Genomic DNA, 26,873 nt, shown 5'->3' on the forward strand with positions numbered 1-26,873 from the left:
TCCCTGAAATGTAAATTGTTTTTAATATTTTTAAAAGCACACAGAAGTCTTAGTTTATAAAAAAATAAATATATAATGATGAATTCATTCATGATCCTGGGCTGTGATGAGGTCAAACTGCTCAATAGATGTGTCAAAGAAACAAAAACACATATGAACTGTTATAAACACAGAAGCACGTTCCAGTTGTAAAAGCAAGTTCCTTCAAGGCTCACAGTAAACAAGCATCAGTCTTCTGTTGCAAAGAGGCTGAACGCAGGCCACAGCAGCCTTCAGCCAGTCAGCCCACAATCAGAGGAGCTGAGGTGGGAAGGCAGGGTCCCTCAGCACGCAACGCCACCAGGCATCCACACAAGCACCCGGTGAGCAGCTAGCCTAGGCTCCCTAAGCACGTCCAGCCTCTGCAATCACTGGGTACAGGAAGCACAGTTCTGGCCTTACTTGCGGCTCTGACCTAAGTGTGCGAGGAGGCGGCTGAGAAGGTGTGCTCACCGAATACTGTCACCGTAACACTGAACGGGCACCCCGATTCTGTCTGTGAGGGCTGAGCTAAGACACAAGAACCTGACATCAGACTTACGACCGCCCATACTTGTAGGTGAGTGGCTAGACAAGCTCTTCAGGGCAAAGTTTGGCTTAAAATGTTTCATGGTGTTGCATAAATTGGGGATTTGGGAATTACAGTTTTTAAACCCTGTAACAACATTAAAAAAAAAAAGATCCAGTCTCATTAGTAGATGACTAAATTTCAATTAAAACTTGAAATATTTTTATGCAATCGCCAGCAGGCGGGAATGTATCTGTACAGTTAGATCTGCTGTTATTTCTTTGGCTGTCTTCCAGTTAGATCTAGGAACTGTTCTGACACCCACAAGCTTATTTTCAAACTTTTTCCTGAAATTCTTGAGTTGGCTAGTTCTTCCTCAAAAAAAAAAAAAAAAAAAACAAGAAGTCCCCAACCTTCCCTAATAATCAGGGTGCACTTCTGAATAGAAGAGTCCTTCTGCTGAAATGGCATCGCCAAGGCCCACAGTTCGAACTGGGTCTTTGCACACCAACACTGGTGTGAAGTGGAAGGATATCCCCTCCCTGTGCCATTCCACCACTGGCTTGTTTGGGTTGAATACAATCCTGGAGCCTGCCTCTGAATGAGAAGTCATGAACTCTTGGGGTGCCCGCAAGGACACCCGGCTGGTATCTATGGTTTCGGTGGCACAGGCTTGTGTCCCGGCCACTCGAGCTCCTGCAGCTACCGCTGCAAGCTGGTTGGCCCAGTGCCCATCCACAGTTGCCAGGATGTGGTAGACCAGTGTGTGGAAGTGGATCCTGGTGAGGTCCGAGGCTCTGCTTTTACTCCTCCCATGTTCTTTCAAGATCCAGAAGAGAATGTCACTGACCATGCCCACGTCAGGAACGCCATTCCAGGAGGAGAGAGAAGCATGAGGTCCCGATGCTGACTGGCTGAGAAACAGCAGCTCCTGCTCATTCAGCCCAAGGGAAGTCACTGCAGGAAAGACCTGCTAACAGAATAACAACAGGTCTCTTTCTGGGGGGACAAAGCCTAGAACAGCTTAGGACACAGCCAATGACTAAATGCTGGGGAAGACAGACAGGCATAGTCTGCCTTACCATGACTTCCTGAAGCCAGTAAGTCATTTTCAGCTATTACATCTCAAACCCTGTCCACCTTCGTGATTACTTGGGGAGAAACTGCAGAGTTGCCCTAACACTGGTTCAGACCCATGTGCCACTGTGAGAAAGGGGACAGGGGTATATATTTTGTATATTTTGGAGGTCCTCCCACAGTGTCTTTTTTTTTTTTTTTTTTTTTTTTTGGTTTTCCAAGGTAGGGTCCCTCTAGTCCAGGCTGACCTGGAATTCACTATGTAGATTCAGGCTGGCCTTGAACTCACAATGATCCTCTTACATCTGCCTTCTGAGTGCTGGGACCAAAGGTGTGTGCCACCATGCCCAACACTAAATCTCTCTTTTTTGTTTTCGAGGTAGGGTCTCACTCTAGCTCAGGCTGACCTAGAATTCACAATGTACTTTCAGGGTGGCCTCAAACTCATGGTGATCATCCTACCTCTGCCTCCCGAGTGCTGGGGTTACAGGTGGGCGCCACCACGCCCGGCTCATTTATTACTTTAAAGGGTACTACTATGTCTCCTCACTTAAAATTTTTTGGTGTATGTGCACATGTGTGTAGATGTGTGTGCCTTGGGTGCATACAGGAGCCAGAGGACTTCAGCGTCCCTCCCTACTGCTCTTAGGCTCTTTCTTGTGGAGATGGGGGATCTCAATAAACTGAACTTGGAGTTCTCTGTTTTACAGTTAGACTGGCTGACCAGCGAGCTCCAGAAATTCTCCTTTCTCTGCCCCATTCAGCACCAGGGTTCTAGGCATTAACTGCCACACCTAGCTTTTGGTATGTGTGGAGATCTGAACTCCGGCCGTCAAGCTTGCAGAGCAAGCACTGTTACCCACGGAGGCACTTCCCCAGCCCCCTCTTAGTGTTTCTTTAAGCATTTCTTTCTTTAGAACCAGGCAAAGATTTTTCAGAAATTATGGGTTCCTGCACATGTACATGTATATATGCATGTGCATAAAACCTTAAAATCACAAAAAAAAAACAAAAGAAAGAACAAACAAACGAACGAAAAGGCCCAGGCACGGTGGGAGGTAGAAGGATCAGTGTGAGTTTAAGGCCACCCTGAAACTACATAGTGGCTTTAATCTGCAGTATGTTCAGTACCAAGCAACAAGCTAAGAGCTTTCTTCCTATAATTATTCCCTTGAAGGAAGAAGTGACTACCTTCAATTCAGAGACCAAGCCTTGTAAAGCTAGATGCACAAAGTGATACACGCACATCTGAGGTTCGTTTGTAGTGGCCGGAGGCCCTGGTGAGCCTATCCCACCTTGCAAATGCATAAATATTAAAAAAAAAAAAAAAAAAAAGGTGGGCTGGAGATGGCTCCATGGTTAAGGTACTTGCCTGAACTACCTAATAATCCAAATTTGATTTCCAGAACCCATGTAAAGCCAGATGCACAAAGTGGCACTTTCATCTGGAATTTGTTTGTAGTGGCCACAGGCCCTGGTGTGTCCATTCTCTTTTTGTCCCCCTACCCCTGCAAGCAAATAAATATGTATTTTTTTAGAAAAGACAGATGGCTTAGCAGTTAAGGCTCCTGCCTGCAAAGCAAAAGGACCCAGGTTTGATTCCCCAGGACTCATGGTAGCCAGATGCACAAAGTAGCACATGAGTCGGGAGTTCTCTTGCAGTGGCTGGAGACTCTGGCATGCCCATTGTCTCTCTATCTGCCTCTCTCTCTCTCAAGTAAAAAAAAAAAATATATATATATATATTTTTAAAAAGAGACAAGTGTGAACCCAACTATCAGAGTGATAAGACCATGTCAATGTAGGTCCACTGATTATGACAAATGTACTCTCTGGTGAGAGATGCAAGCCTGGGTGAGGGCAGGAAGCATGTGAGAACCCTCTGTACAGCCTGCTCAATTTGATACAAACCACCAGGATTCACCCTAGCCACTCCTGCTGTCCCCGACAAGCTCCCAGAGGGCTGGAGAGATGGCTCTGCGGTTGAGGTGCTTGCCTGTGAGGCCTAAGGACCCAGACTTCATCCCCAGAATCCATGTAAGCCAGATGTGCAAAGTGGCTCATGTGTCTGGGGTTCGCTTGCAGCAGCTGGAAACCCTAGCATACCCATTCTCTCTCTCTCTCTCTAATACAAATAAAAAAAAAAAATTTAAGTACATTTATTTATTTGAGAGAGGGAGGGAAGGAGAGAGAAAGGGGAAGAGACAGAAAGAGAGAGAGAGAGAAAGAATGGGTATACCTGGGCCTCCAGCCACTGCAAATGGATTCCAGATGCATGTGCCACCTTGTGCATCTGGCTTATGTGGGTCCTGGAGAATCAAACCTGGATCCTTAGGCTTTGCAGGCAAGTGCCTTAACCAGTAAACCATCTCTCCAGTCCCCCCCCAAAATAAATAAATAAATACACACACACACACACACACATGCTCCTAGATACCTAGTAGAGGCCAGTTCACCCAATGGTTCTTTGTGCTTCTTAACATTTTTTTTTTTTTTTTTGGGCAGGTATGGGGCAGACGCTTTTAATCCCAGCATTTAGGGGGCTGAGGTAAGAGGACTACCATGAGTTTGAGTCCAGCCTGGGCTAGAGCGAGACCCTACCTTGAAAATCCCCCCCAAGTTATGTGTGACTGTGGGAAGTATGGGCATACTGGGGCCTCTTGCTGCTGCAAATCGAGGGCAGCAAGGGGCTGCGCCCAGGACGGTGGTGGGTAACCACTTTGTACATCTGGCTTTATGTGGGCTCTGGGGACCAAGCTCAGGCCAGCGGGCTTCCTAAGCACAGCGACTCCTGAGGGCTGCGTCTCCAGCCTTCCTGGTGCTTTTTTAAGTTTAACCGAAGCGGCTGAGCTGGATTCTCAATCCTTTCCTTTGCGTTTTGTAAAAAAAAAAAAAAAAAAAAACAAAAAAAACCATTTACTTTTAACATCCCTACTCCAGAGGAGGAAATGACTCAAACTCAGCTGCACGGTCACATTTCTAACCTATTCCAGAACAGTTCTGGATCTTCTCTGGATACCCTGGACTCAGGTCTCATTGCCATACCACTTACAGGAGCCCAACACCTGGTCTCTCAGGAAAAAGGCTGAAGGGGCAGGGCCAGAGGCGGCCTGCGCGTGGTCATGGGCTTACCTGATGCACAATGCTGCTCATGAGCTCCCTGTTAGTCATACTGGCCAGCTCTAGGTGAACTGGAATACCAGTGGGGATGTCAGAAATGGAGGTCACAACCTGCAGAAAGGAGAACAGCAGTGTCATTAGGATGGAAGGAAGTCAGAGAGGAGGGAAGGCAAGATCAAGTCCTAAGCAGCCTGGGTCCCCACCGCCTCTGTGGACACGGTTACTTTTCCCAGTAGAAACCTATGGTTTGCAGGAAGCCACCAGGGCTGTAGACTCAGAGGACAAAGAACTTCCCCATGTGTTTATGCTGCCAGCCTATCCGTGGGCCCTGGTGAACAGCTGGCCTCAACTGCTGTACAGATGTACAGGGAGCGCAGCGTGGCTGGTGCGACGTGAGACGGTACAGATAACACAGAGGACACAACTACAAACCCGGCAGCTTGCAGCCACACTCAGTTAAGCACAGGATGCAGAGGCCCAGGCAAGACGTTCTGACCTGTCCTGATACCGCTGCTGACAAGGTTACAGCCTTGAGGCCAGGATCTAGGGCCAGGCAGTACCTGCTACAGAGGCCAAAAGGCAGGAGCCTGAGGAAAAACACCAGCCAAGGGCTGTGGGATTCTGTGACAGCGCTATTACCTCCAAGAGTCTCTTCCTCTGGAGCTCCTTGCTTTGTCCCTCCATCATGTGCAATCCAGAGAGGACCACCAGGTCAGGCTGGAACTCCTCCAGGCTAGACACAAACACCTCCAGCATATTCATGGCCCCGTTGGAGAGGTCGTGAGAGAAGATGAACCGGTTGGCATGGGGAGCTTTAAACGGGCCCCACTCCTCCCCTAGAAAAGCCCAGTCAACACAATGGGAAGAAAAGGAAGAGGCTTTCAGTCTCCCAAATGTGGGACACCTGCAAGTGCCTCCCAGAGCCTTGAGCAGGCTGGCTTCCGGCCGAGTAGGCCCCGGCAACAAAGGCCTAAGGTCAGCACGGTCCTGCATCCAGGATGGTGGTGGATAACAAAGAAACAAGCTGAGAACTTAAGTCCAACCAAGAAACACAAAACATGGCATGAGGCTATGTCTGCTAAGGTGCTTTCCTTCTCAAGGTCATCAGCTCCCCCTGAGGTCCAGGAAAGCTCTGTGGTCAGAAGAGCTCTCAAATACAAGGGCACAGTAGTCACAGAGCACATGACTCCCAAATACCAGCACACAGTACATACAAGCACAGCCCATAGATAGAGCCGACTGCCTTTTCAAAGGCAGTACCCTGAGAGCCTTCCTTTGATTTGGAAGCTTTTGGGCTGAAACCCCAAAAGCCACAATGAATGCACCTCCTCCCTGCTGCTCCCTGGTGGCTTCTGAGCACCTGAGCCAAAGGGTAAGACTATCTGGTTGCTCCAGCAATTTCTGTGTGAATTACTTTGGAGTAAGGACTGTTCGGTGCCCAGTTCAAGGACTACTTCCTCCTTAAATGTGCTGTAAATTCTGCTCCCAGCCCCAAGATTTGACCACTTCCGCGGGCACTAATACACCCCACTTTAGGACCTGGCACACAACTTTAGGCAGTTCAAGTGTGTAGCTCCCATCGTCAAGTAGGCACTGTTGCCACCTTTGGCCCTCACATCCTTACTGCCTCGCAAAGCACCTGGCACACAACCCCGGGGATGAGTTAGCAAAGCACAAGGGAGAAAGAAAGTGGACAGATGACCTAAAGGACCATGATGACAAAAAAGATGGGTATGAGCTCTAAATCCAACCTTTCCCAAGGTGACAAGATTTTGTACAATGGGAAAAAGACACTATGTTGGTATTCCCCATGGAGCAAGGCAGGGGCCCTACCCTTAAGGAGTGATGATAACTGCTAGGAAACAGCCGGGAGAAGACACACAGCATTCAGACAGGGTCATCTCTTCAGGGGGGGACACAGGCAAAAATAAAGAGGTTTCTGCAAGGCAGGGCCAAGAAGGACTGTGTAGAGCTCCTCAGGGTTTCCACGGGACAGAACGGCCTGAGCAGGGAGCTCAACACGTAACAGCACTTCATGCCCCTCTTCCCTCACAAAGCCTAGTACTTATTTATTTATTTTCTGAGGCAAAGATGGAAGTTTTTATTCAAGAAAAACAAAAATATGGAATGCTTCACAAATTTATGTGTCATCCTTGCGCAAAGGCCATGCTAATCTTCTCTGTATCGTTCCAATTTTAGTATATGTGCTGTCGAAGTGAGCACTTAGTATTTATTTTTGAGAGTGACTTCTTTCAATTTGTCATTCTGCCCTTTAGCCAGTAAGCCAGCAAAACCTTTATAGAGTGACTCACTGGATTCTCAGCCCCAGCCTAAAAATGAACTTCTCTGAGGTGGTCTGCTGAGGGAAAACCACAACAACAAAACAATACAGAAAACCCAGCTGACAAATCCTGTCAGAATTTCCCCATCTGATCTGGAGAGCGCCAGGGATGCACTTCACCTAGGAAAGCTGCCTCAAGGCTGCTATCACTGGACTGTCCCCTCCTGGGGGCCTATGAGAAGCAATCAACATTACATGAAGTTTAATAATGTAAGAAGTCACTGCTCAGTACAAAGAAATATTAGGCATAGAAAAGGAAAACTGAAATGCAAGGCTTATAAAAAAAAAATAACGAGGACAGAAGAAAATCTTTTTTGTTTGTTTTGTTTTTTTTCTTTTTTGAGGTAGAGTCTTGCTCTAGCCCAGGCTGCTGGAATTCAGTATGTAGCTTCAGGGTGGCTGAGGACTCACGGCAATCCTCCTACCTTTGCCTCCTGAATGTTGGGATTAAAGTGCCACCACGGCTGGCTATGAAAAATCGTTTTTTAAGAACAGCTGAAGTCTGGAGAGATAGCTTAGTGGTTAAGGCGCATGCCTGTGAAGCTTAGGGACCCAGGTTTGATTCCTCAGTAGCCACATAAGCCAGATGCACAAGGTAGTGCATGCATTTGAAGTTCGTTTGCAGTGGCTAGAGGACATGGCGTACCCATTTTCTCTCTGTCTTCCTCCTATCTCTCTCTCAAATAAATAAATAATTTTAAAAAATGAGGACAGAAAAAAAATCTCTTTTTAAGAAAAGCTGAGGGCTAGAGAGATGGCTTAGTGGTTAAGCGCTTGCCTGTGAAGCCTAAGGACCCTGGTTCAAGGCTTGATTCCCCAGGACCCACGTTAGCAAGATGCACAAGGAGGCGCACGTGTCTGGAGTTTGTTTGCAGTGGATGGAGGCCCTGGCGCACCCATTCTCTCTATCTATCTGCCTTTTCCTCTCTCTGTCACTCTCAAATAAAAAAAAAAAAAGAATTTAAAAAAATAAAAAAAGAAAAGCTGAGGGCTGGAGAAATGGCTTAGTGTTTACGGCACTTGCCCGGGAAACCTAAAGAACCATGTTTGATTCCTCAGTACCCATGTAGGCCAGATGCACAAGGTGGCACATGAGTCTGGAGTTTGTTTGCAGTGGCTAGAGGCCCTAGTGCGCCCATTCTCCTTCTCTATCTTCCTCTCCCTCTCTGTCTCTCTCAAGTAAGTAAATAAATAAATAAATAATTTTTTCAAAATGGCTGGAGAGATGGCTTAGTGGTTAAGTGCTTGCCTGTGAAGCCTAAGGACCCCGGTTTGAGGCTTGATTCTCCAGGACCCACATTAGCCAGATGCACAAGGGGGCTCAAGCGTCTGGAGTTTGTTTGCAGTGGATGGAAGCCCTGGCGTGCCCATTCTCTCTCTCTCTGTCACTCTCAAATAAATAAATAAAAATGAACAACAACAACAAAAGGGCTGGAGGGATGCCTTAGTGGTTAAGGCATTTGCCTGCAAAGCCAAAGGACCTAGGTGCAATCCCCCGGGACCCACATAAGCCAGATGCACAAGGGGGCACATGCATCTGGAGTGCATTTGCAGTGGCTGGAAGTCCTGGTGTACTCATTCTCTCTTTCTTTCTACCTGCCTATTTCTGTATCTCTCTCTCTCTCTCAAATAAAAAAAATAAAGAAGGAAAGGAAAAAATGTCAAAAAAACAAAAAAGAAAAAGAAAGTCAGGTGGGGTGACACATACCTTCAATCCCAGCACTCGGGAGGCAGAGGCAGAAGGACTGCCATGAGTTCGAGGCCACCCTGAGACCACATAGTGAAGTCCAGGTCAGCATGGGCTACAGTGAGACCCTATCTCGAAAAAGAAAAAAAAAAAAAAAAAGAAAGAAAATCTGGGCCAGTTCTGTAATGACACAGGAGGCAGAGGTTGCCAGGCACAAGACCACAGTCTTGCTGAGACACTCGTCTCCACGCTGTGTAGTCACCACGGGAAACGATGGACAGCCATGGGTGCATGTGGGGAAGAGGGGGAGAAGCAGGAGGAGACCTGGAACTGGCAGCAGAGCCTCAGAAGCACTTCAGCTGTGCAGACCCTGCCGGGCAGCGGTCACATGCATCAAACCACTTACAACACTCAACACACTAGCGGCTTGCGCCGCACCGCCATGTTCTGGGGTGTAAAGTGCCCAGCTCATTTCCTATCTGGGGAAACTAAACCCAGAGGAACTCAAACCTTGTGCCTTATTAAATGTAAACTTCCTACTAAAATATTCTGCTCCTAATTATCCATCTCATGCTCCCTAAATTCCTACTAAGTATCCAAAAGGGAATGAGAAATGAACAATTTCTTCTTTATACTTGGAGAAAAGTATAACTTTCAAGAAGCGGATATTTCATATCTTACATTATAGTTAGTTATGAAGAGCATTAAGTAAGTACTGCTTTAAGATACCAGTTAGTCTCTTGGGAAGCTTGGTCCTTAATGTGAATAGTGTGTTGAATCAGAAACTCAGGAGTGAGTTCTGAGCAGAGGAAAAGTCACACAAGAAGTACACAGAATCAAAGTATGTCCAGGTATTTAAGATTCTTACAGAAGTCAGACCTTTAGTCTTTAAAAACGTAAAATCCATTGGAGTGGGGTTAATTTGCATTTACAAACACTAGAATATCACATAACAGGAAGAAACATAAGTAACACTAACTACAAAACACTTCTACTTCACACCAAGGCAAAAATTAAATGCACTAAAGAAAGCTTGCCAGAGGCCTGGAACCAATCCCAAGCAGCCAAGGCAAGTTGGGCAAGAAAAGGCCTGGGCAGGCTCCAGTAGAGGAGTAAACGCTAGCTACCCCTTTCTGTTCTCAATGAAGGAGAGTGCGTGCTTAACACACCCTCTCTTTGACTTCCCTGGGGCTCAAACCAGTGCTCAACACTGTCACCTCCCTTGAGGTGATCGCCAGTATCAGCTTTGTGGACCAGTGAGTCGGGAGACCTTTGGTGCAAGGGGCTCAAACAGGATCCTGCTAATGTTTAAGGATGAATTTCTGACACAAACATGAAACTGGCATTCCCTGGTGCCCACCCCATCTTGCCACTGGCACTTACTTATTTCCCTTACCTGCTTGGTACTCCAGGATGAGGTGGAACTCATCGGCTTCCTGCAGTGACTCTGGTGGAACAAATACATTGTCATCCAGAAGTTCATGTAGCTTTGGACCAATTGGACCGCAGAGAAGAACCTAGAAGCAAGCAACATGAACAGGACTGTTTCTTCATCCACAGACCCAAGCAGTAACCAGTAAGGGACATTCATTTCAGCAAAATCCTGGAAACCAGTCTAACTTCAGCTCTTGGTTTGGGAATATGAAGCACAGGACATTACCAGAGCTTGGCTTCTAGACAGCACCATCACAATATACCCAGAAAGTCAAGGGTCTTTTCTTTCCACTAGATCCTCAAAAACCAGTGAAGTACTCAGTGGGATCAAGCCCTCTTCTTATACCTGACTTTTATGTGACCAGAGCAGCCTTTCAAAGCAGGGAATTAATTAACAATTCAGGAAGTTTGTGGGGAAGTCCTCTGCAACTTCTCCAGCTTGGCAGTACCACAGTTTTAATGCACTGCTGTTCTTGCCATATTCCTCTGAGCCAGGCTCATACTCAGAATCCTGATGAGGATTTAAAGAAAACCTCTAGAAGCTGTCAACTCTATTTTAGATGTTATGTGCCCCACTCAGAAACCTCAGAAGGCATTCTTACCTGCTAATTAGCTCCTAACTTCCAACTGTTTTATGTAGAAGTACTTTCATGTATCTAATTAAGAATCTCAGCTTTGGTTAAAAACATACTTTTCTCCCCCTCTTTCTACCTTGACATGTGCATATTACTTTCTGATTCTGAAAATTCTTGGCCCTGCCACTTTATTTCCTCTTTTAATTCTTGACTACAATCACACTTTTGAGATATTAAGGCTTGGATGACTGAAACAGCAAAAAACAAAACAAAATACGACTGGAGTAATGGCTTAGCAGTTAAGGCCTGTAAAACCTAAGAACCCAGGTTCAGTTCCCCAGTACCCACGTAAGCCAAATGCACAAGGTGACCATGTGTCTGGATTTCTTATGCAGTGGCTAGAGACCTGGGTGTGCCCATCTGCATTCTCTCTTAAATAAATAAATACATTTTAAAAAGTACTTTAAAATAAAATAAAACAAAATAGCTGAATATGATGGTGCATACCTTTTATCCCAGCACTCGGGAGGCAGAGGTAGGAGGATCACTGTGAGTTCAAGGCCACCCTGAGACTATATAATGAATTCCTACCTCGAAAAACCAACAAAACAAACAAATAAATGAAACTAAATATATGGATTTCAAAACATCTGGACATTAGGTAAAGGACAATGATCCCTATAAAGCGGGAATCTACCCAGTGAGCCCTATAAATGCCCTGTATACGCATATTACTATGAAAGGGCTTATAGCCTGACCAACATCAGGAACGAAGACAGATCTTAAGGGGATAAAGAAATATCCTTTAAATGTAGATAGAATGGAAAAATTCGATGGTAGATACAAAAATCAAAGCTCACATAAGAAATATTGAGGCTTACCATGGGATATTTTTTATAATCATGGAAAATGTTAATAAAAATTGTGAAAAAAAATTAAAAAAAAAAAGAAATATTGAGGTTTTCATCAAAAACCTTTGTCATTGAAAACCCTAGGCCCAGACATCAATAGTGAAGTCCACATAAGGAAGACAGAATATAATGGTATACAAACTCTTCAAAAAATACTTCTTAGGGCTGGAGGGATGGCTTAGTGGTTAAGGCATCTGCCTACAGAGCCAAAGAACCCAGGTTTGAGTCCCCAGAACCCACGTTAGCCAGATGCACAAGGGGGCACATGAGTTTGGAGTTCTTTTGTAGTGGCTGAAGACCCTGGTGAACTCATTCTCTCTCCCTGGCCCCCCTTTCTCTGTCAAATAAACAAATTAAAAAAAAATACTTCTCAGGGCTGGAGAGATGGTTTAGCAGTTAAGGTGCTTGTCTGCAAAGCCTAAGGACCCAGGTTCGATTCACCAGGTCCCACGTAAGCCAGATGCACAAGGGGGCACATGCATCTGGAGTTCGTTTGCAGTGGCTAGAAGCCTTGGTGTACCCATTCTCTCTCTCTTCCCCTCTGTCCCTTTGTATCTAATAAATAAATAAATAAAATGATTTTTAAAAATTAAAAAAAATACTTCTCAGCTAAAGGTAAATTATTACCTAAACAGCAAAACCAGACAGACATTTTAAGAAAAACACACATCTCTCATCTATAGAATTCATGATATATAAAGTATTAAAGACAATGCCAGGCACAGGGTAACACCCAGCAAGTACTAGTTACTGCTCTCTCCCCAGCAGCAAGTGACCCATAAATTGAATCAAGAAGAAATGTCCATGCCTGGTTTTTTTTTTTGTTTTTTTGTTTTTCAAGGTTGAGTCTCACTCTAGCCCAGGCTGACTTGGAATTCACTATGTCTTTTCAGAGTGGCCTTGAACTCACAGCGATCCTCCTACCTTTGCCTCTTGAGTGCTGGGATTAAAGGCGTGTGCCACCATGTCTGGCACTCCTGCTTTAAAAAATTACTGAAACATGGGGCTGGAGGGACGGCTTAGCAGTTAAGGCACTTGCTTGGAAAGCCAAGGAGCCAGGGTTCGAGTCACCAGGACTCATGTAAACCAGATGCACAAGGTGGCACATGCATCTGGAGTTTGTTTGCAGGGGCTGGAAGCCCCCAGAGTACCCATTCTCTCTGTCTCTCTCAAATAAATAAAAATAAATATTTTTTAAATAATTACTGGAACACTTATTGGACATTACAAGTTTTATTTTGACTTTTTTTAAGGTACATGTTTCACTTAGGAAATGTGACTTACCTTTAAATCTGAGTTGGCTGCAAATTTTTGCCCAATTAAAGCTGCATTTCCTCCTACATAGTGCTGTAAGACAATTCAAGGATATTAGCATTTTAGCACAAATATATTATTACACAAATGCAATAATTTCTGAGGTTAAAAATTTAGTCCATTCTCCCCACCACCAGTTTTTTTTGTTTTGTTTTGTTTTAAAGCAGGTTATATCACTCTAGCCCAGGCTGACCTTGAACTCACGACAATCTTCCTAACTTAGTCTCCTGAGTGCTGGGAAGAAAGCTCTGAGCCACCACATACATTTGGATCCAAAAATGCATGTGTGTGTGTGTGTGTGTGTGTATGCATATACACACACACACACATATATACATACATACATATATATGTGTATATATATATACATACATACACACATACATATTATATATATATATATACACACACATATGTGTGTGTGTGTATATAAATTTTTTTTTTGAGGTAGGGTTTCACTGCAGCTCAGGCTGACCTGGAATTCACTATGTACTCTCAGGGTGACCTCAAACTCATGGTGATCCTCCTACCTCCTCCTCCCAAGTGATGGAATTAAAGATGTATACCACCATTTCCCTGGCTTCTTTTCAGTATTTTTTGTTGTTGTTTGTTGAGACCAGGTTTTGAGCTGGCCTCAGATTCACTCCATGGAGAGGTAGTCCTTCCACCTCTGCTTCTCAAGTTCTATGATTACAAACATATACCACTAAGGCCAGCTCCCCCAAAATGTTCTGAAGTGACTTTATAACAGAAAACACAGATGAGGTGAACACAACATAGAGACAAGGAGTAATAAGGAAAGGTTAAAAAAAAATATGCTAAGCACAAAAATTAGTATGGGTGCTTGAGCTACAGATCAAATTTGGCTTTGAGTTTTTAAGCAGCCAGAACGGTATTAAAACACCAATGGGAGCCGGGCGTGGTGATGCACACCTTTAATCCCAGCACTCGGAAGGCAGAGGTAGGAGGATCAGTGAGCTCGAGGAGTGAATTCCAGGTCAACCTGAGCTAGAGTGAGACCCTACCTCAAATAAAACAGGGAAAAAAAAAAAAAAAACCACCAATGGGGTTGGAGAAATGGCTTAGCAGTGAAGGTGTTTCTCTGCGAGTCTAAGGACCCCCGTTTGATTCTCTAGTACCCATGTAAGCCAGATGCACAAGGGGGCACATGCATGTAGAGTTCATCTGCAGTGGTTGGAGGCCTTGGCACACCCATTCTCTCTCTCTCTCTCTCAAAATAAATAATAAAAACTTAAAAAAAAACATGAACAGTATGATAAAGTCTTATCTTCTATGCTAGAATTCTTTTTTTTTTTTTTTTTTTTTTTTTTTTTATTTGAGAGAGAGGGAGAAAATGAGAATGAGTGTGCCAGGGCCTCTAACTACTACAAACCAACTTCAAACACATGCACCACCACCCTACGCATCTGGCTTTTCATGGGTGCTGGGGAATCAGCCCTGGGCTCTTTGGCTTTGCTGGCAAGTGCCTTAGCTACTAAGCCAGCTATCTCTCTAGCATCATACACTGAATTTCTTTAAATGAGCATATAATTATGCAATCTCCTCTTTCAGCAGGGCTGGAGAAATGGCTCAGTGGCTAGGGTGCTGGCCTAAAAAGCCTAACAACTAGAGTTCGATTCCCCAGTACACACATAAAACCAGATGTGCAAAGAGGCGCAAGCATGTGAAGTTTGTTTGCAGTGGCTGTAGGCCCTGATGTGCCCATTCTCTGTGTCTCTCCTATCTCTCTGTGCTTGCAAATAAATAAAATCTTTCAGGCCAGGCGTGGTGGCACACACCCTTAACCCTAGCACTTGGGAGGCAGAGGTAGGAGGATCACCATGAGTTCGAGGCCACCCTGAGACTACATAGTGAATTCCAGGTCAACCTGGGCTAGAGTGAGGCCCTATCTCCCCCACCCCAACCAATTTTTTTTTTTCTTCAGTAGATGAACGGCTTTTCTTTACCCAGAGCCTTGTGCATGCTGGGCAAGTGTAGATGTTGTTTGGGGCTTTTGAGATAAGGTATTGCAGATAAGGTATTGTAGCACAGGCTGGCCACAAATTTGAATTCTTCCTACCTCTTTTTCCTGGGTGGTGATAGGGTTATAAGCATTCACTATCATCTCTAGCTCTAAAATGTAACTTAAAATTTTTTTACATTTATTTGCGAGAGAGAGAGACAGAGACAGACAGATATAGAATTGGTGTGCCAGGGCCTCCAGCCACTACAAATCAACTCCAGACGTATATGCCACCTTGTGCATCTGGCTTACATAGGCATGATAGAATTGAACCTGAGTCCTTAGGCTTTGCAGGCAAGCGCCTTAACTGCTAAGCCATCTCTCCAGCTTCTAGAATGTAACTTTTAGTTTTGGGTCAGGTAGCTATATATAGTCTTGCTATGTATGTATCTCAACTGGCTATAAACTTGCAAGAATTCTCCTGCCTCAACCTCCAAGAATGCTGGAATTATAGGTATAAGCCCCCATGCCCAGCTTAAAAGGTAACTTTTTAGCCAAGCACGGTGGCACACACCTTTAATCCCAGCACATGGGAGGCAGAGGTAGGAGGATTACTGTGAGTTCAAGGCCACCTTGAGACTACATAGTGAATTTTAGGTCAACCTGGGATAGAGCAAGGCACTACCTTGAAAAACCAAAAAAAGAAAGAAAGAAAGAGGCAGCTTTTTCTTTCCTCTCAAAGCACAAGATCAGGTATGTTCAGAGTGGTATGGCTGTATACCATATATGCATTTGATTAAGTCCAATGTCCAAGTGCAGGTAAACTTTGTTCTGCTTGGTTCTAATATGCATCATTACCTCCACTTAGTTAAGTAATAAACTGGTCCTCCAACAACGTAGCTTAAATCCCTATTTCTATGGTAAAGTATGAGTGACTGTATCAAGTGCAAACTCTACCTTTGGACTTTTCAGTTCCCACATTCAATCGTGCACAGACGTGTGTCAGTACGAGTGATGAGTCACATCACTTCCTTCATGGTCTGTGCTCCTGAAAGTCACTTCATCCCTAACAGCCAAGCATGGAGCTGTGTTGCTGCCTTTAAGTTTTGTTTTGTTTTTTAATATTTATTTGCCCTGGGCGTGGTGGTGCATGTCTTTAATCCCAGCACTCAGGAGGCAGAAGTAGGAGAATTGCCATGATTTCGAGGCCACCCTGAGATTACAGAGTGAATTCCAGGTCAGCCTGGGCTAGAGTGTGACCCAACCTCGCAAACCAATAAGTAAATAAATAAATATCTACTTGCGAGACAGAAAGAGGCAGACAGAAAGATAGTAAGTATGGGTGCACCAGGGCTTCCTGCCACTACAAACAAACTCTAGATGCACGCATCTTTGTACACCTGGCTTTCTGTAGGTACTGGGGAAGTGATCCCAGGCTGTCAGGCTCTGCAAGCAAGCACCTTTAACACTGAGTCATCTCTCCAGCCCTGTATTGCTTTCTTGTTTCCCAGGGTCAAATCTGTATGAGGTGTTACCGGATGACTATTTTATAGAACATGCAGGAAGGGAATGAAAAGTGACCAACGCCGGAAGTGAACAGAGGTGTAACTAGAAGTATCACGGAGTCACACCAGCAGTAACACCAGACAAGTGCGTTACAGCATGCAGCTAGAGAAGCATGATTCTTGTGTGTGCGTGTGCATGTGTGTGGTGTTCATGCATGTAGTGTGCATGCGTGTAGGGGCAAGGGTATGTGTGTGTGGAGGCCAGAGGTTAACATTGGATAAACTCACTTTGTAGTTCCAGGCTGGCCTTGAACTCACAGTGATCCTACCTCTGCCTCTACTGGAATTTAAGGCATGTACCACCATGCCCAGCCTCCTCTTTATTTTTATTTCAAAATACTTTTATTTATTTGAGAGGAGAGATGGACATGCCAGGGCCTCTTGCTATTGTAAACAAGCTCCAGAAACAGGTGCCACTTTGTGTATCTGGCTTTACATGAGTACTGGGGCATCACATCCAGGCTAGCAGGCTTTCCAAGCAAGTGTCTTTAACCACTGAGCACTCTCCCCAGACATCCTCTTTATTTATTTATTTTTAAATATTTTATTTATTTATTTATAAAAGAGGCTGACAGAATGGACATGCCACGGCCTGTACCTACTGTAAATGAACTCCAGACACATACACCACCTTGTGCATCTAGTTTACATGGGTACTGGGAGAAACCAACCTGGGTCCTTAGGTTTCACAGGCAAGTTCCTTAACCGCTGAGCCATCTCTCCAGCCCTCTTTATTTTTTATTGAGGCAGACTCTCATTTGAGCCCAGCTAGACGACTGGGTCTAGCTAGGCTGCTTGCTCTAGATTTCCTCCCACTACTGGATGACAGGTACATTACCATGCCCACCCAGCATTTACTTGGGTGCTGAGAATCCAAACTCCAGTCTTTATAGGCTTGCATGACAAGCACTTGCTGCACTGAGCCATCCAATCAGTCCCAAGAGAAACATAGTTCAATTTAATTTAATTTTTTGCAGGGGGAGTGGGGGCAAGGTCTCACTCTAGCTCGGGTTACCTGGAGTCCAATCAGGCTGACCTCTAACCCATGACTCATAATCGTTCTTGTGATTAAAGGCAGGAGCCACCAAGCCCAGCTCCAGGAACATGACCCTGAAGCAAGGCCCACAGCCTTTTGTGTGTTTTCTCTTCCATCTACTGACTTGGCTGCCCTTCCAGCCCCGGCTTACCGTTCGCCCAGTCGGCCTTCCCTACAGGGTCTCTGAGCCTGCAGCAGTTTCCTGTGACAAGACACCCTACCCTTCTGCACTGCGTCAGCCCTGGTGCCTTTTCAACTGCCAGCTGCAACACTGCCTCTTCTACGATACCATTTCTGTTCCCCTTTCCTTACTGACGTCTCAGCTTCTAAAACTGTCCTCCCCAGACAGGCCTGCAGATCCCTTCCTACCACTCTAACCCAAACAACCCCTAATATGGCCCTGTGCTTTGACTATAAACATCTGGGAACATAACTAGCTCCTTCAGGGCGAGGGTCGTCTTGTTCTCAGAGGAGGTATTTGTTGCTGAATTTTGCGAGAGGAAGGAAATACACTGATGTGTTGTGTTGGGAAATGCAGAACCTAGCCTCAGAGCAGCTTCCAAAAGGTAACGGCCCGAGCACGGGGAAATTACTGTCCTCTGCACACCACTTCTGTCACCTGGAGAGCAGACGGTCCCAGCTGACACTCCATGTTGCTAAGGATGGATCTGGGTGCCTTGGAAACCGGGGAAGCAGGCAGCCCAGCTCTGCTCCAGTCTGAAGGCTGAGAAGCCTCCTCAGGGGTTCTGCCTGGGCGAAGATCCCAACTTCCTTGTCCTCAGCCCACGCAAGGCAGAAACTGAACAAGTAATTCTAGATGCTGGACAGGACTTTCATCCCGTGGTTTGGGTCAATCATGGCTTGGGGTAAGAAAGGAACGTCTTCCTACAGAAAAATTAGTGTCAAATTGGGCCTTCCAACATGTTCAACTTAATGTTTTTCTTAACTATGATGATTAGAGGGATTTACAAAAAATTCCTGAGGGAACATATTAAGAATTCTACAAAATGGATATTGGATTTTTCACATAATAGGTATTAACTGCTAGCTATCAGGGAACCTCCCTTATAGTGGGAAGGAGTTTGCAAAAGCACCACACTGAGGTGTCAGGAGAAGCTAAGTAAAACATTTTTGTTTTTATAGTGTTAAATAACTTGGAAGCTGGGCGTGGTGGCGCACACCTTTAATCCCAGCACTTGGGAGGCAGAGGTAGGAGGATTGCCATGAGCTCAAGGCCACTCTGAGACTACACAGTGAATTCCAGGTCAGCCTGGGCTACAGCAGGACCCTACCTTGAAAAACAAACAAAGAGAGAGAGAGACAGAGAGAGGGAGAGAGAGAGGGAGGGAGAGGGGGAGGGAGGGAGAGGGAGGGAAGGGGAGGGAGGGAGGGAAGGGGAGAGAGGGGGAGGGGGGAGGGAGGGAGAGAGAAAGAAAATAAATAACTTGGGGGCTGGAGAGATGGTTTAGCAGTTAAGGCACTTGCCTGCAAAACCTAAGGACCCAGGTTCAATTGCCCAGTACCCACGTAGACCAGATTCATAAGGTGGCACATGTGTCTGGAGTTCGTTTGCAGTGGCTGGAGGCCCTGGCATGCCCACTCTCTCTCTCTCTCTACCTGCCTCTTTCTCTCTGCCTCAAATAAATAAATTTTTTTTAAAAGAAATAACTTGGACCACCAAATTGCAAGATAAAGTTTCTATAAAATTTTACTTTTTCATTATGTTAGAAAAGCTTAAAGCAAAGAGGACAGCAAGCGTAATAGTGGTTTAGACACCAGGATCAAAAACTCTGCACAAGGACGTATGTCGGAACACAAGATTCTCTCCTGAGGAGTGAGACCCACTACTATCAGCCACCAAAATCACCACAAGAATTACAACAACTTGTTCCTTTAGGAACCCAGCTGGCTAATATCTCTTCCCACTTCTAATGCTCATATGTGCAGCCACAGAGGATTGAAAAAAAAAACTAAAATTAAGTCTAAAGTCATCAAAATGGTCACAAAGATTTGCTTATGAAAGGAAGCAATTAAAAAGCACTAAGGCATGGCCATGGCGGCACACGCCTCTAATCCCAGCACTCGGGAGGCAGAGGTAGGAAGATTGTCATAAGTTTGAGGCCACCCTGAGGATACAGAGTGAATTCCAGGTCAGCCTGGGCTAGTGTGAAACTCTACTTTGAAAAACAAAAAATAAAACAAAACAAAAGCACGAAGGCGGGAGGCTGGAGAGATGACTTAGCAGTTAAGACGCTTGCCTACAAAACAAAAAGACCCAGGTCCCCAGGACCCATGTAAGCCAGATACACAAGGTGGTGCATGTGTCTAGAATTCATTTGCAATGGCTGGAGGCCCTGGTGTGCCCATTATCTCTTGCTATCTGCACCCCCCTCAAATAAATAAAAGTAAAATATAAAACATTTAAAAAACAAAAAATAAACTAAAAAGTACTAAGAGGGCTGGAAAGATGGCTTCCTAAAAAGCCAAAGGACTCAGATTTGTTTCACCAGGACTCACGTAAAGCCAGACACAGAGTTCGTTTGCAGTGGCTGGAGGTCCTGGTGCACCCATTCTCTCTCTATTTGAATCCTTCTCTTTCCCAGAGGAGGCAGGCTGCATCTTGATCCCAGCACTGTCTCTCACTCCATGTGTCTCAAGGATGCCGTGCCCATATGATACAGCTTCCGGGGCACTGTTTATGATTATGAGCTGAGCTTAGGGATCAATTAGGTTCCCTCCATCCCTGATATGTTGCACCCTACAGACCAAGAGCTCTCAAAAGAAGGTCCCCAGCTGAGCGCGCTCCTCTAGTCCCAGCACTTGGAGGCGGAGGTAGGGGGGGTCACCATGAGTTCAAGGCCACCCTGAGACTACAGAGTGAATTCGTGGTCAGCCTGAGCTACAGTGAGACCCTACCTTGAAAAACAAAAAGGTCCCAAGACCAATAGCAAGAACCAGGAAACCTGCTAGAAAAGTAAACTCTTGGTTTCCAACCCACAGCTACTGAACTGGAACCCAGGGTGGGAGGCAGGGACCAGTAATCTATTTCAACAGCCCCTCTAAGCTGTTCTGACATACCCAAGTGTGAGAATCCACAATCCAGGCCAAAGCTCTCAACCAGGTGTGACTTGCTGCCCTCCTCTTTCCCACCCAGGAAACACTGGACCATGTCTAGGGATATTCTACCCTCACAACTGGGGAACTTACGGAGCAGAGGCCAGAGAGGCGGTGTGACATTCTACAACACATAGGACAGCCCACTACCACGATGTCAACAGTGTCCTGGATGAGACACCCTGCTCTGAGCAAAACAAAGGTGAGGACCCCCTCTCCTTCTCCCACGTGAAGACTACATCAAGTTCTCTGTGCCTTGGCTCTCCAACCCTATTAAGGTGACTGTAAATTATAAACAAAAACAAGCAGTATAACCCAGACCAGTTAGGAGAAGCTTGTTTCCTACAGTTAGTCTGGGTAGCATGAAACAAGAAGGGAATTTAATGGATGAAGGCAGAACAAATCTTTTAGTAAATGGGTTTCATTAGCAGTGGCTGACGTGAACAGAAGTATGAAGAAGAGTCTGTAAAATGTCAGATACACAGTTTTGGGGGAAAAGAAAGGGGGGTGGGACTGAAGAATCAGATTTTCCAGTGGTCGGCATCTTGGGACCAAATGGAGGCGAAAGCTGCCATCAGGAACCACATGAGAAGGGTTTCTTTTCCCATCATCTTAGAGCACTGCTGGGGAAGGGGACAGACCTGGGCTCCTGGGAACTCTGACGCCACCTGGGCAATGTCATGAAAGGCTTCCTTGTCGCTGAAGAAGCGCTCAGCAGCTGCTCCCTTCCCCATGAAGTGAATGAAGGTTTCCTCCAGGTCACTTCTTGAATGCAGAATGGCATGATCTCTTCCAGTCCCAGGACTCAGGCCAAGAGCCTGCAAGAGCTTCACACCCGACAGCACCACGTCGACACACGCGTTCACTCTGGAAGGAGGAGAGGACGGCGTGAAAGGAGGCAGCTCGCTGGGGGACAGGCGTCAGGGAACTACATTCAAACACGAAACAGAAGTAGGTTCGACACCAGAGCAGGAAAGCAAACAGAAGCTGGACATGGTGGCACATGCCTCTAATCCCAGCATGCAGGAGGCTGAGGTAGGAGGTTGGCAGTGAGGTCAAGGCCAGCCTAGAGTTAGAGTGTGTTCCAGGTCAGCCTGGGGTGTTAAAAGAGACCCTGCCTCACACAAAAAAAAAAAAAAAGAAAAGAAAAGAAAAGAAAAGAAAAGAAAAGCAGCAAACAACATGTGGCGAAAGGAAAATGACATTACCTGGATGTATGTTAGGATCGGAACACAGTTACAAGCTGAGAAACTGACACTTCATTTTGGAACCAAGCTACCATGGTAACAAATGTTCATCTGAGAAAATGCTGGCAAAGCCACCCTGTCTGGATTCACACTGGTTATGTGACTTTGGCAAGTCGCTTAGGTTCTTTGTCTATGAAACCGCAATGATCTGAGTTGTTAAGGCCTAGAGCTGCAGCGAAGACTAAATAAATTAACGTATGCTTAGGACCAGGGCTTGGCACAGAATAAAGTTCTGGTCAAAAGTTAGGTCTAATAAACACCTGAAGGCTGGGACACTACTGGCTGAGACCATTAAGGAGCTGGGTGGGGTTATGGTGACCCAGACACACTTGAGGCTTAGAAACTCATCACGTGGCCGGTAAGCACAGGACTGATCCATGAACCTCAAGGGGCTGGTGAGACACCAGTGCGGCACCACCTGATTGGTGCTGTGAAAATTAAAAGTAATGAGGTTGTCTGGCAAGGCTTCTGCGCTGTGTAAGAGGAGGATCTGGCTTAAATGCCTTTGCAGTTTCTCTGCTAAAAATCATCTCTCATTTATATTTTTAAATTTTTATTTATTTACTTGAGAGACAATGAGAGGCAGACAGAGAGAATGGGCACGTGAGGGCTTCCAGCCAATGCAAACAAACTCCAGACACATTCACCACCTTGTGCATCTGGCTTACATGGGTACTGGGGAATTGATCCTGGATCCTTGGGCTTCGCAGGCAAGTGCCTTAACTGCTAAGTCATCTTTCCAAACCCTCATCTCTCTTTTAAAGGAAAGGTTAACACACTAACAAAAGCAGTATGGTATGGGCACCAAAATCAGACACACAGATAGAAGATCCAAAAATAAGCCTACATGGACACAGCCATCTGATTCTCAACAAAGGTGCCAAAACACACTGAAAAAAGCCTCTCTAATAAGTGATGTGGGGAGACTGGATAAGTCTGAAGCTGGGTCCCTGTCTCTCTCTGCACAAAATGAACTCAAAGTGCACCAAAGAGGGCTGGAGACATGGCTTAGCAGTCAAGATGCTTGCCTGTGAAGCCTAAGAATGCATGTTTGAATCTCCAGGTTCCACACACATGCGTCACAAGGGGTCACACACGTCTGGAGTTCATTCACAATAGCTAAAGGTCCTGGAACACCCTTGCTCTCTCTCTCAATGTTCTTTTTCTCTCACATGTTCTTTTAAAAGATATTTTAGGGTTGGAGGGATGGCTTATCAGTTAAGGCGTTTGCCTGCAAAGCCAAAGGATCCAGGTTCAATTCCCCAGTTCCCACGTAAATCGGATGCACAAAGTGGTGCATGTGTCTGGAGTTCATTTGCGGCATCTGGAGTCCCTGGTGTGCCCATTCTCTCTCTGCCTCTTTCTTTCTCAAATAAATAAATAAATAATTTTAAAATGTATTTATTTAGTTGAGAGAGAGAATGAAAGGGCATGCCAGGGCCTCTAGCCATTGCAAACAAACTTCAGACACACGTGCCACCAAATGCATCTGGCTTAGGTGGGTACTAGGGAATTGAACCTGGGTCCTTAGGCTTCACAGGCAAGCTCCTTAACTGCTAAGCCAGTGCACCAGACCTCTACATGTTTGCTGCAATGTGACCAAGGTGTGACCTATGTCCCCTTAAAATCAGGTGGAACTGAGATTCTTATAAAACTAATTCTATATATATACTTCTGCCGTTAAACTGTAAGACATTAAGACTTCTGCCCGACCCTCTTCTGACATTCTCTCTCCTAACCCGGTCTTCCTGTTGTGAGAAACAGAAGCCTCCTGAAGGTGGGAAAACGCCAAGGGAAGTTCCAGCTACAGCCAACCTTCACGAACCTAGTCCCAGCCACCACCAGACTACAAATGCATCAGATCTCCAGTCTGAACTCCCCAGCTGAACCCAATCAAATCGCAGAACAACAAAGGATCACAAAGTGGCCATTGTTTTAAAAACTAAGTTTCGAGGTGACTTATTGATACATGGCAGTCATAAGGAGAACCTCTTGGAACTTCTTCTAATGTTCCATTAAGTGAAGAATCAATAATCCTTCTTCGGGACGCTTGGATGCTTCGCTCTGAACATTAGTTGACAAACTCCTTTTCATAATGCTATGTTGAAATCAGTGTGGTTGTATTTGGACTTGGGGCCTTTAAGGAAGCGCAGGTTAAATAAGGTGACACAAATGGGCTCGAATCCAACAGGACTGGTGTCCATATAAGCGGAAGAGACTTGTACAGGGGACAGGACACGTGAGGACGCAAGGAGAAAGAAAGGCCATTCTGCAAGCGAGGGGAAACAGCTTCAAGGGAGCCACCCACTCGGGTACCTCGATTTTGCACTATAAGCCTCCAGAACCTATCTCTGTTGTTTAAGCCATCAGTCTGTGTGGCCATCTGTTCCAGCAGCCCAAACATTAATGCAATGATGAATATATTTTTATCCAGCAATGACACCTTGCTTCCCCCAGCATAATGCAAGGGAAGACCATCATGAAGCTGACCCAAAGACGTGGGTGAAGAGAGCCTGAACTCTGGAAGAAGTGGGGAGCAGAGACCAGAGACCGAGCCAATGGAGCTGAGGGAGAGATGCTGTCTCAAGCAATATGCTCATAAGCATTAACAGAAGGAACACCCAACACTCTCCTCTGGCCTCTGCACACACGGGCACGGGGCATGCACACGTACACACACACACAGATGCTACACACAAAGAAAAGTCGACATAGATTATGTGATTGTTTCATTTAATCTTCAGGTTGACTTTTCTCTACCTTGCTACTCCTAGCCACAACACTCACATAAAGTTCTGGACCATCCTGTAATCCAGGGAAGGCAGTGGCAGGAGGATCAAGTTCCAGGTCAGTTATGGCTACAAATAGTGACTTTGTGTTTCAAAAATCAAAACAGGGCTGGAGAAATGGCTTAGCAACTAAAAGTATTTGCATGCAAAGCCTGATGGCCTAAGTTCAATTCTCTAGTAATCATGTAAAGCAGATGCACAAAGTGGTGCATGTGTCTGGAATTTGTTTGTAGTGGAAGAGACCCTGGCATGCCCATTCTCTCTTTCTCCTTGCAAATAAATGAATAAAAATAAATTAAAAAAAAAAAAACACCAGAAACTCGAAAAGAAAAGGAAAGCGTACTTTTGCATGGTGTTTTTTCACAAGGGCATGAAAATCAAGTTAAACTGAGGCAGGGAATTACTAAGTGTAAAGGAAATAATTACATTTATATTTTTACAAAGGTAAACAAACCACAAGATTTGGAAGAACCTTAAATACAGAATACCAGTGAAGCCTGGGAAAGAAAAGTTTTAAGAAGGGAGTAATAAAAGTGTAGAAGCCAGATGCACAAAGTGGCATATGCATTTGGAGTTTGTCTGCAGTGGCTAAAGGCCCTGGCGCACCCATTCTTTCTCTCTCGTCTCACAAATGTGTGTGTATGCATGTATGTATGCGTGTGTGTGTGTGTGTGTGTGTGTATGTATATATATATATATATATATATATTTTTTTTTTTTTTTTTTTTTGATTTTTCGAGGTAGTCTCACTCTAGCTCAGGCTGACCTGGAATTCACTCTGTAGTCTCAGGGTGGCCTCGAACTCACAGCGATTCTACTACCTCTGCCTCCTGAGTGCTGGGATTAAAGGCGTGCGCCACCACGCCCGGTACAAATAATTGTTTTTAAAAAAATTGAAAAAAGAAGCGTAAAGCAGTAAAAGTCGGTAAAGGCAGAGACCATCTTCCCGAAGCTAAGAAGCTCGAGCGCTGTCAAAATAGCTCAGACCAAGCATCTCTGACTGCCAAAGATCAGTGGCCCCAGGAACAGATGGGTTCAAAGTAGGGATGATAAAGCAACCTTAAAAAAAAGTAAAGGTGGCCGGCCGAATGGGGCTGGTTTTTCCAACGAGGAAAGCGCGACACAAGGAGGACCAGCCCAGTTGAGAAAGTCTGCCGAGTGAGAATCCCTGCAGCGTGGACGACAAACGCACGTCTCCCACGTCCGACCCTTCTCGGACAACGCGGACAAGCAGCGCCACCCCGGGGACCTCGGCAAACCAGCGTCCCTGCGTGGGCTCTAGCGGGAGTCCCGGGAGGACCCCGGAGCGCGCTCACGTCCCGGAGCGCCAGGCCCCAGCGGGCTCGCGTTCTCTCTCTCCCCGTCACTCACCCCACGGCCACGCGGCGCCAGCGCCGGGCGGGCTGCACGATCAGCGCGTCCCAGGCGGCCGCCAACCGGCCCTCGGGGGAGAGAGGTCCCGGCGGTACGGGCGCGGGCCCCAGCCGCAGCGAGCTCCAGAGCGAGCGCAGCGCCGAGCCCGGGAGCTCCGGCTCCAGCAGGAACACGCAGCCCACCGCCAGCGCCAGCAAGCCGGCGCACGCCGAGCCGCGCCACAGCGCCATGGGGGGGGAACCGACGCGCCGCGAGAAGCGGAGCGAGGAGCCTGGCGCAGCCCGCGCCTCTTCCGGGCCGGGCGCGCGCTGATGACGACACGAGTGACGTCACGGTCTCTGTGGGCGGGGAGGTGGGCGGGGCGATGGGCGGGGCGCTTAGTCCAAACCTTGGCGGCTTGGCGGCGCGGTTCTGTGGTCAGGTCTGGGGTGGAACAAAGGCGTGGGTGCGGCCTCGGGCCCTGCACATACATCCTCCCCGAGCTCCATCGGTACACCGATCCTGACATAAAGAGGCGAGAATACGGGTTTCTTTCTTTGTTTGTTTTTTTTTCTGGGCCGGGGGACGTAGGTTCGATTCTCCAGTAACCACGTAAACCAGGTGCAGAAGGCGGTGCATGCATCTGGAGTTCATTTGCACTGGCTATAAGCCTTGTCGCGCCCATTCTCTCTCTCTCTCTCTCTCTCTTACAAATAAGATTAAATATCTTTTTTAAAAAAAGAAAAGGACTGGAGAGATGGCCTAGCAGTTAAGCACTTGCCTTGTGAAGCCTAAGGATC

At 46.1% G+C, this 26,873-nt stretch overlaps 1 protein-coding gene and 1 non-coding gene across 3 annotated transcripts; both read right to left on the reverse strand.

The window, feature by feature from the left end:
• Adpgk (ADP dependent glucokinase) lies at window positions 1–26,339 on the reverse strand. Of its 2 annotated transcripts, none has more exons than XM_045160042.1 (7): window positions 26,092–26,339; window positions 21,326–21,551; window positions 12,977–13,039; window positions 10,169–10,289; window positions 5,384–5,580; window positions 4,757–4,855; window positions 1–1,517 (listed from the first exon to the last, which is right to left on the reverse strand). In XM_045160042.1, the coding sequence occupies exons 1-7, from the start codon at window positions 26,322–26,324 to the stop codon at window positions 966–968; spliced, it is 1,491 nt and encodes a 496-aa protein (XP_045015977.1). In that variant the 5' UTR covers window positions 26,325–26,339; the 3' UTR covers window positions 1–965. The 2 variants fall into 2 exon arrangements, with proteins under 2 accessions (XP_045015977.1, XP_004666767.1); XM_004666710.2 differs by having other exon boundaries at window positions 1–1,520.
• LOC123464165 lies at window positions 6,861–6,967 on the reverse strand. The gene has a single exon (XR_006639406.1). It is a non-coding gene; the product is annotated as a U6 spliceosomal RNA (small nuclear RNA).
• Window positions 26,340–26,873: the final 534 nt, after the last annotated feature.

Source organism: Jaculus jaculus, chromosome 10 (assembly GCF_020740685.1).
Source record: "Jaculus jaculus isolate mJacJac1 chromosome 10, mJacJac1.mat.Y.cur, whole genome shotgun sequence".
NCBI classification, from domain to species: Eukaryota; Metazoa; Chordata; class Mammalia; order Rodentia; family Dipodidae; genus Jaculus; species Jaculus jaculus.

Coding starts and splice junctions, on each gene's coding strand:
- Adpgk (XM_004666710.2), bottom strand. CDS start 26,324: ATGGCGCTGTGGCGCGGCTCGGCGTGCGCCGGCTTGCTGGCGCTGGCG. Junction 10,290..12,976: donor CAGCCAACTCAGATTTAAAG/GTAAGTCACATT, acceptor GCTTGCTTCTAG/GTTCTTCTCTGCGGTCCAAT. Junction 4,856..5,383: donor AGAGGAAGAGACTCTTGGAG/GTAATAGCGCTG, acceptor TCCTTTCTGCAG/GTTGTGACCTCCATTTCTGA.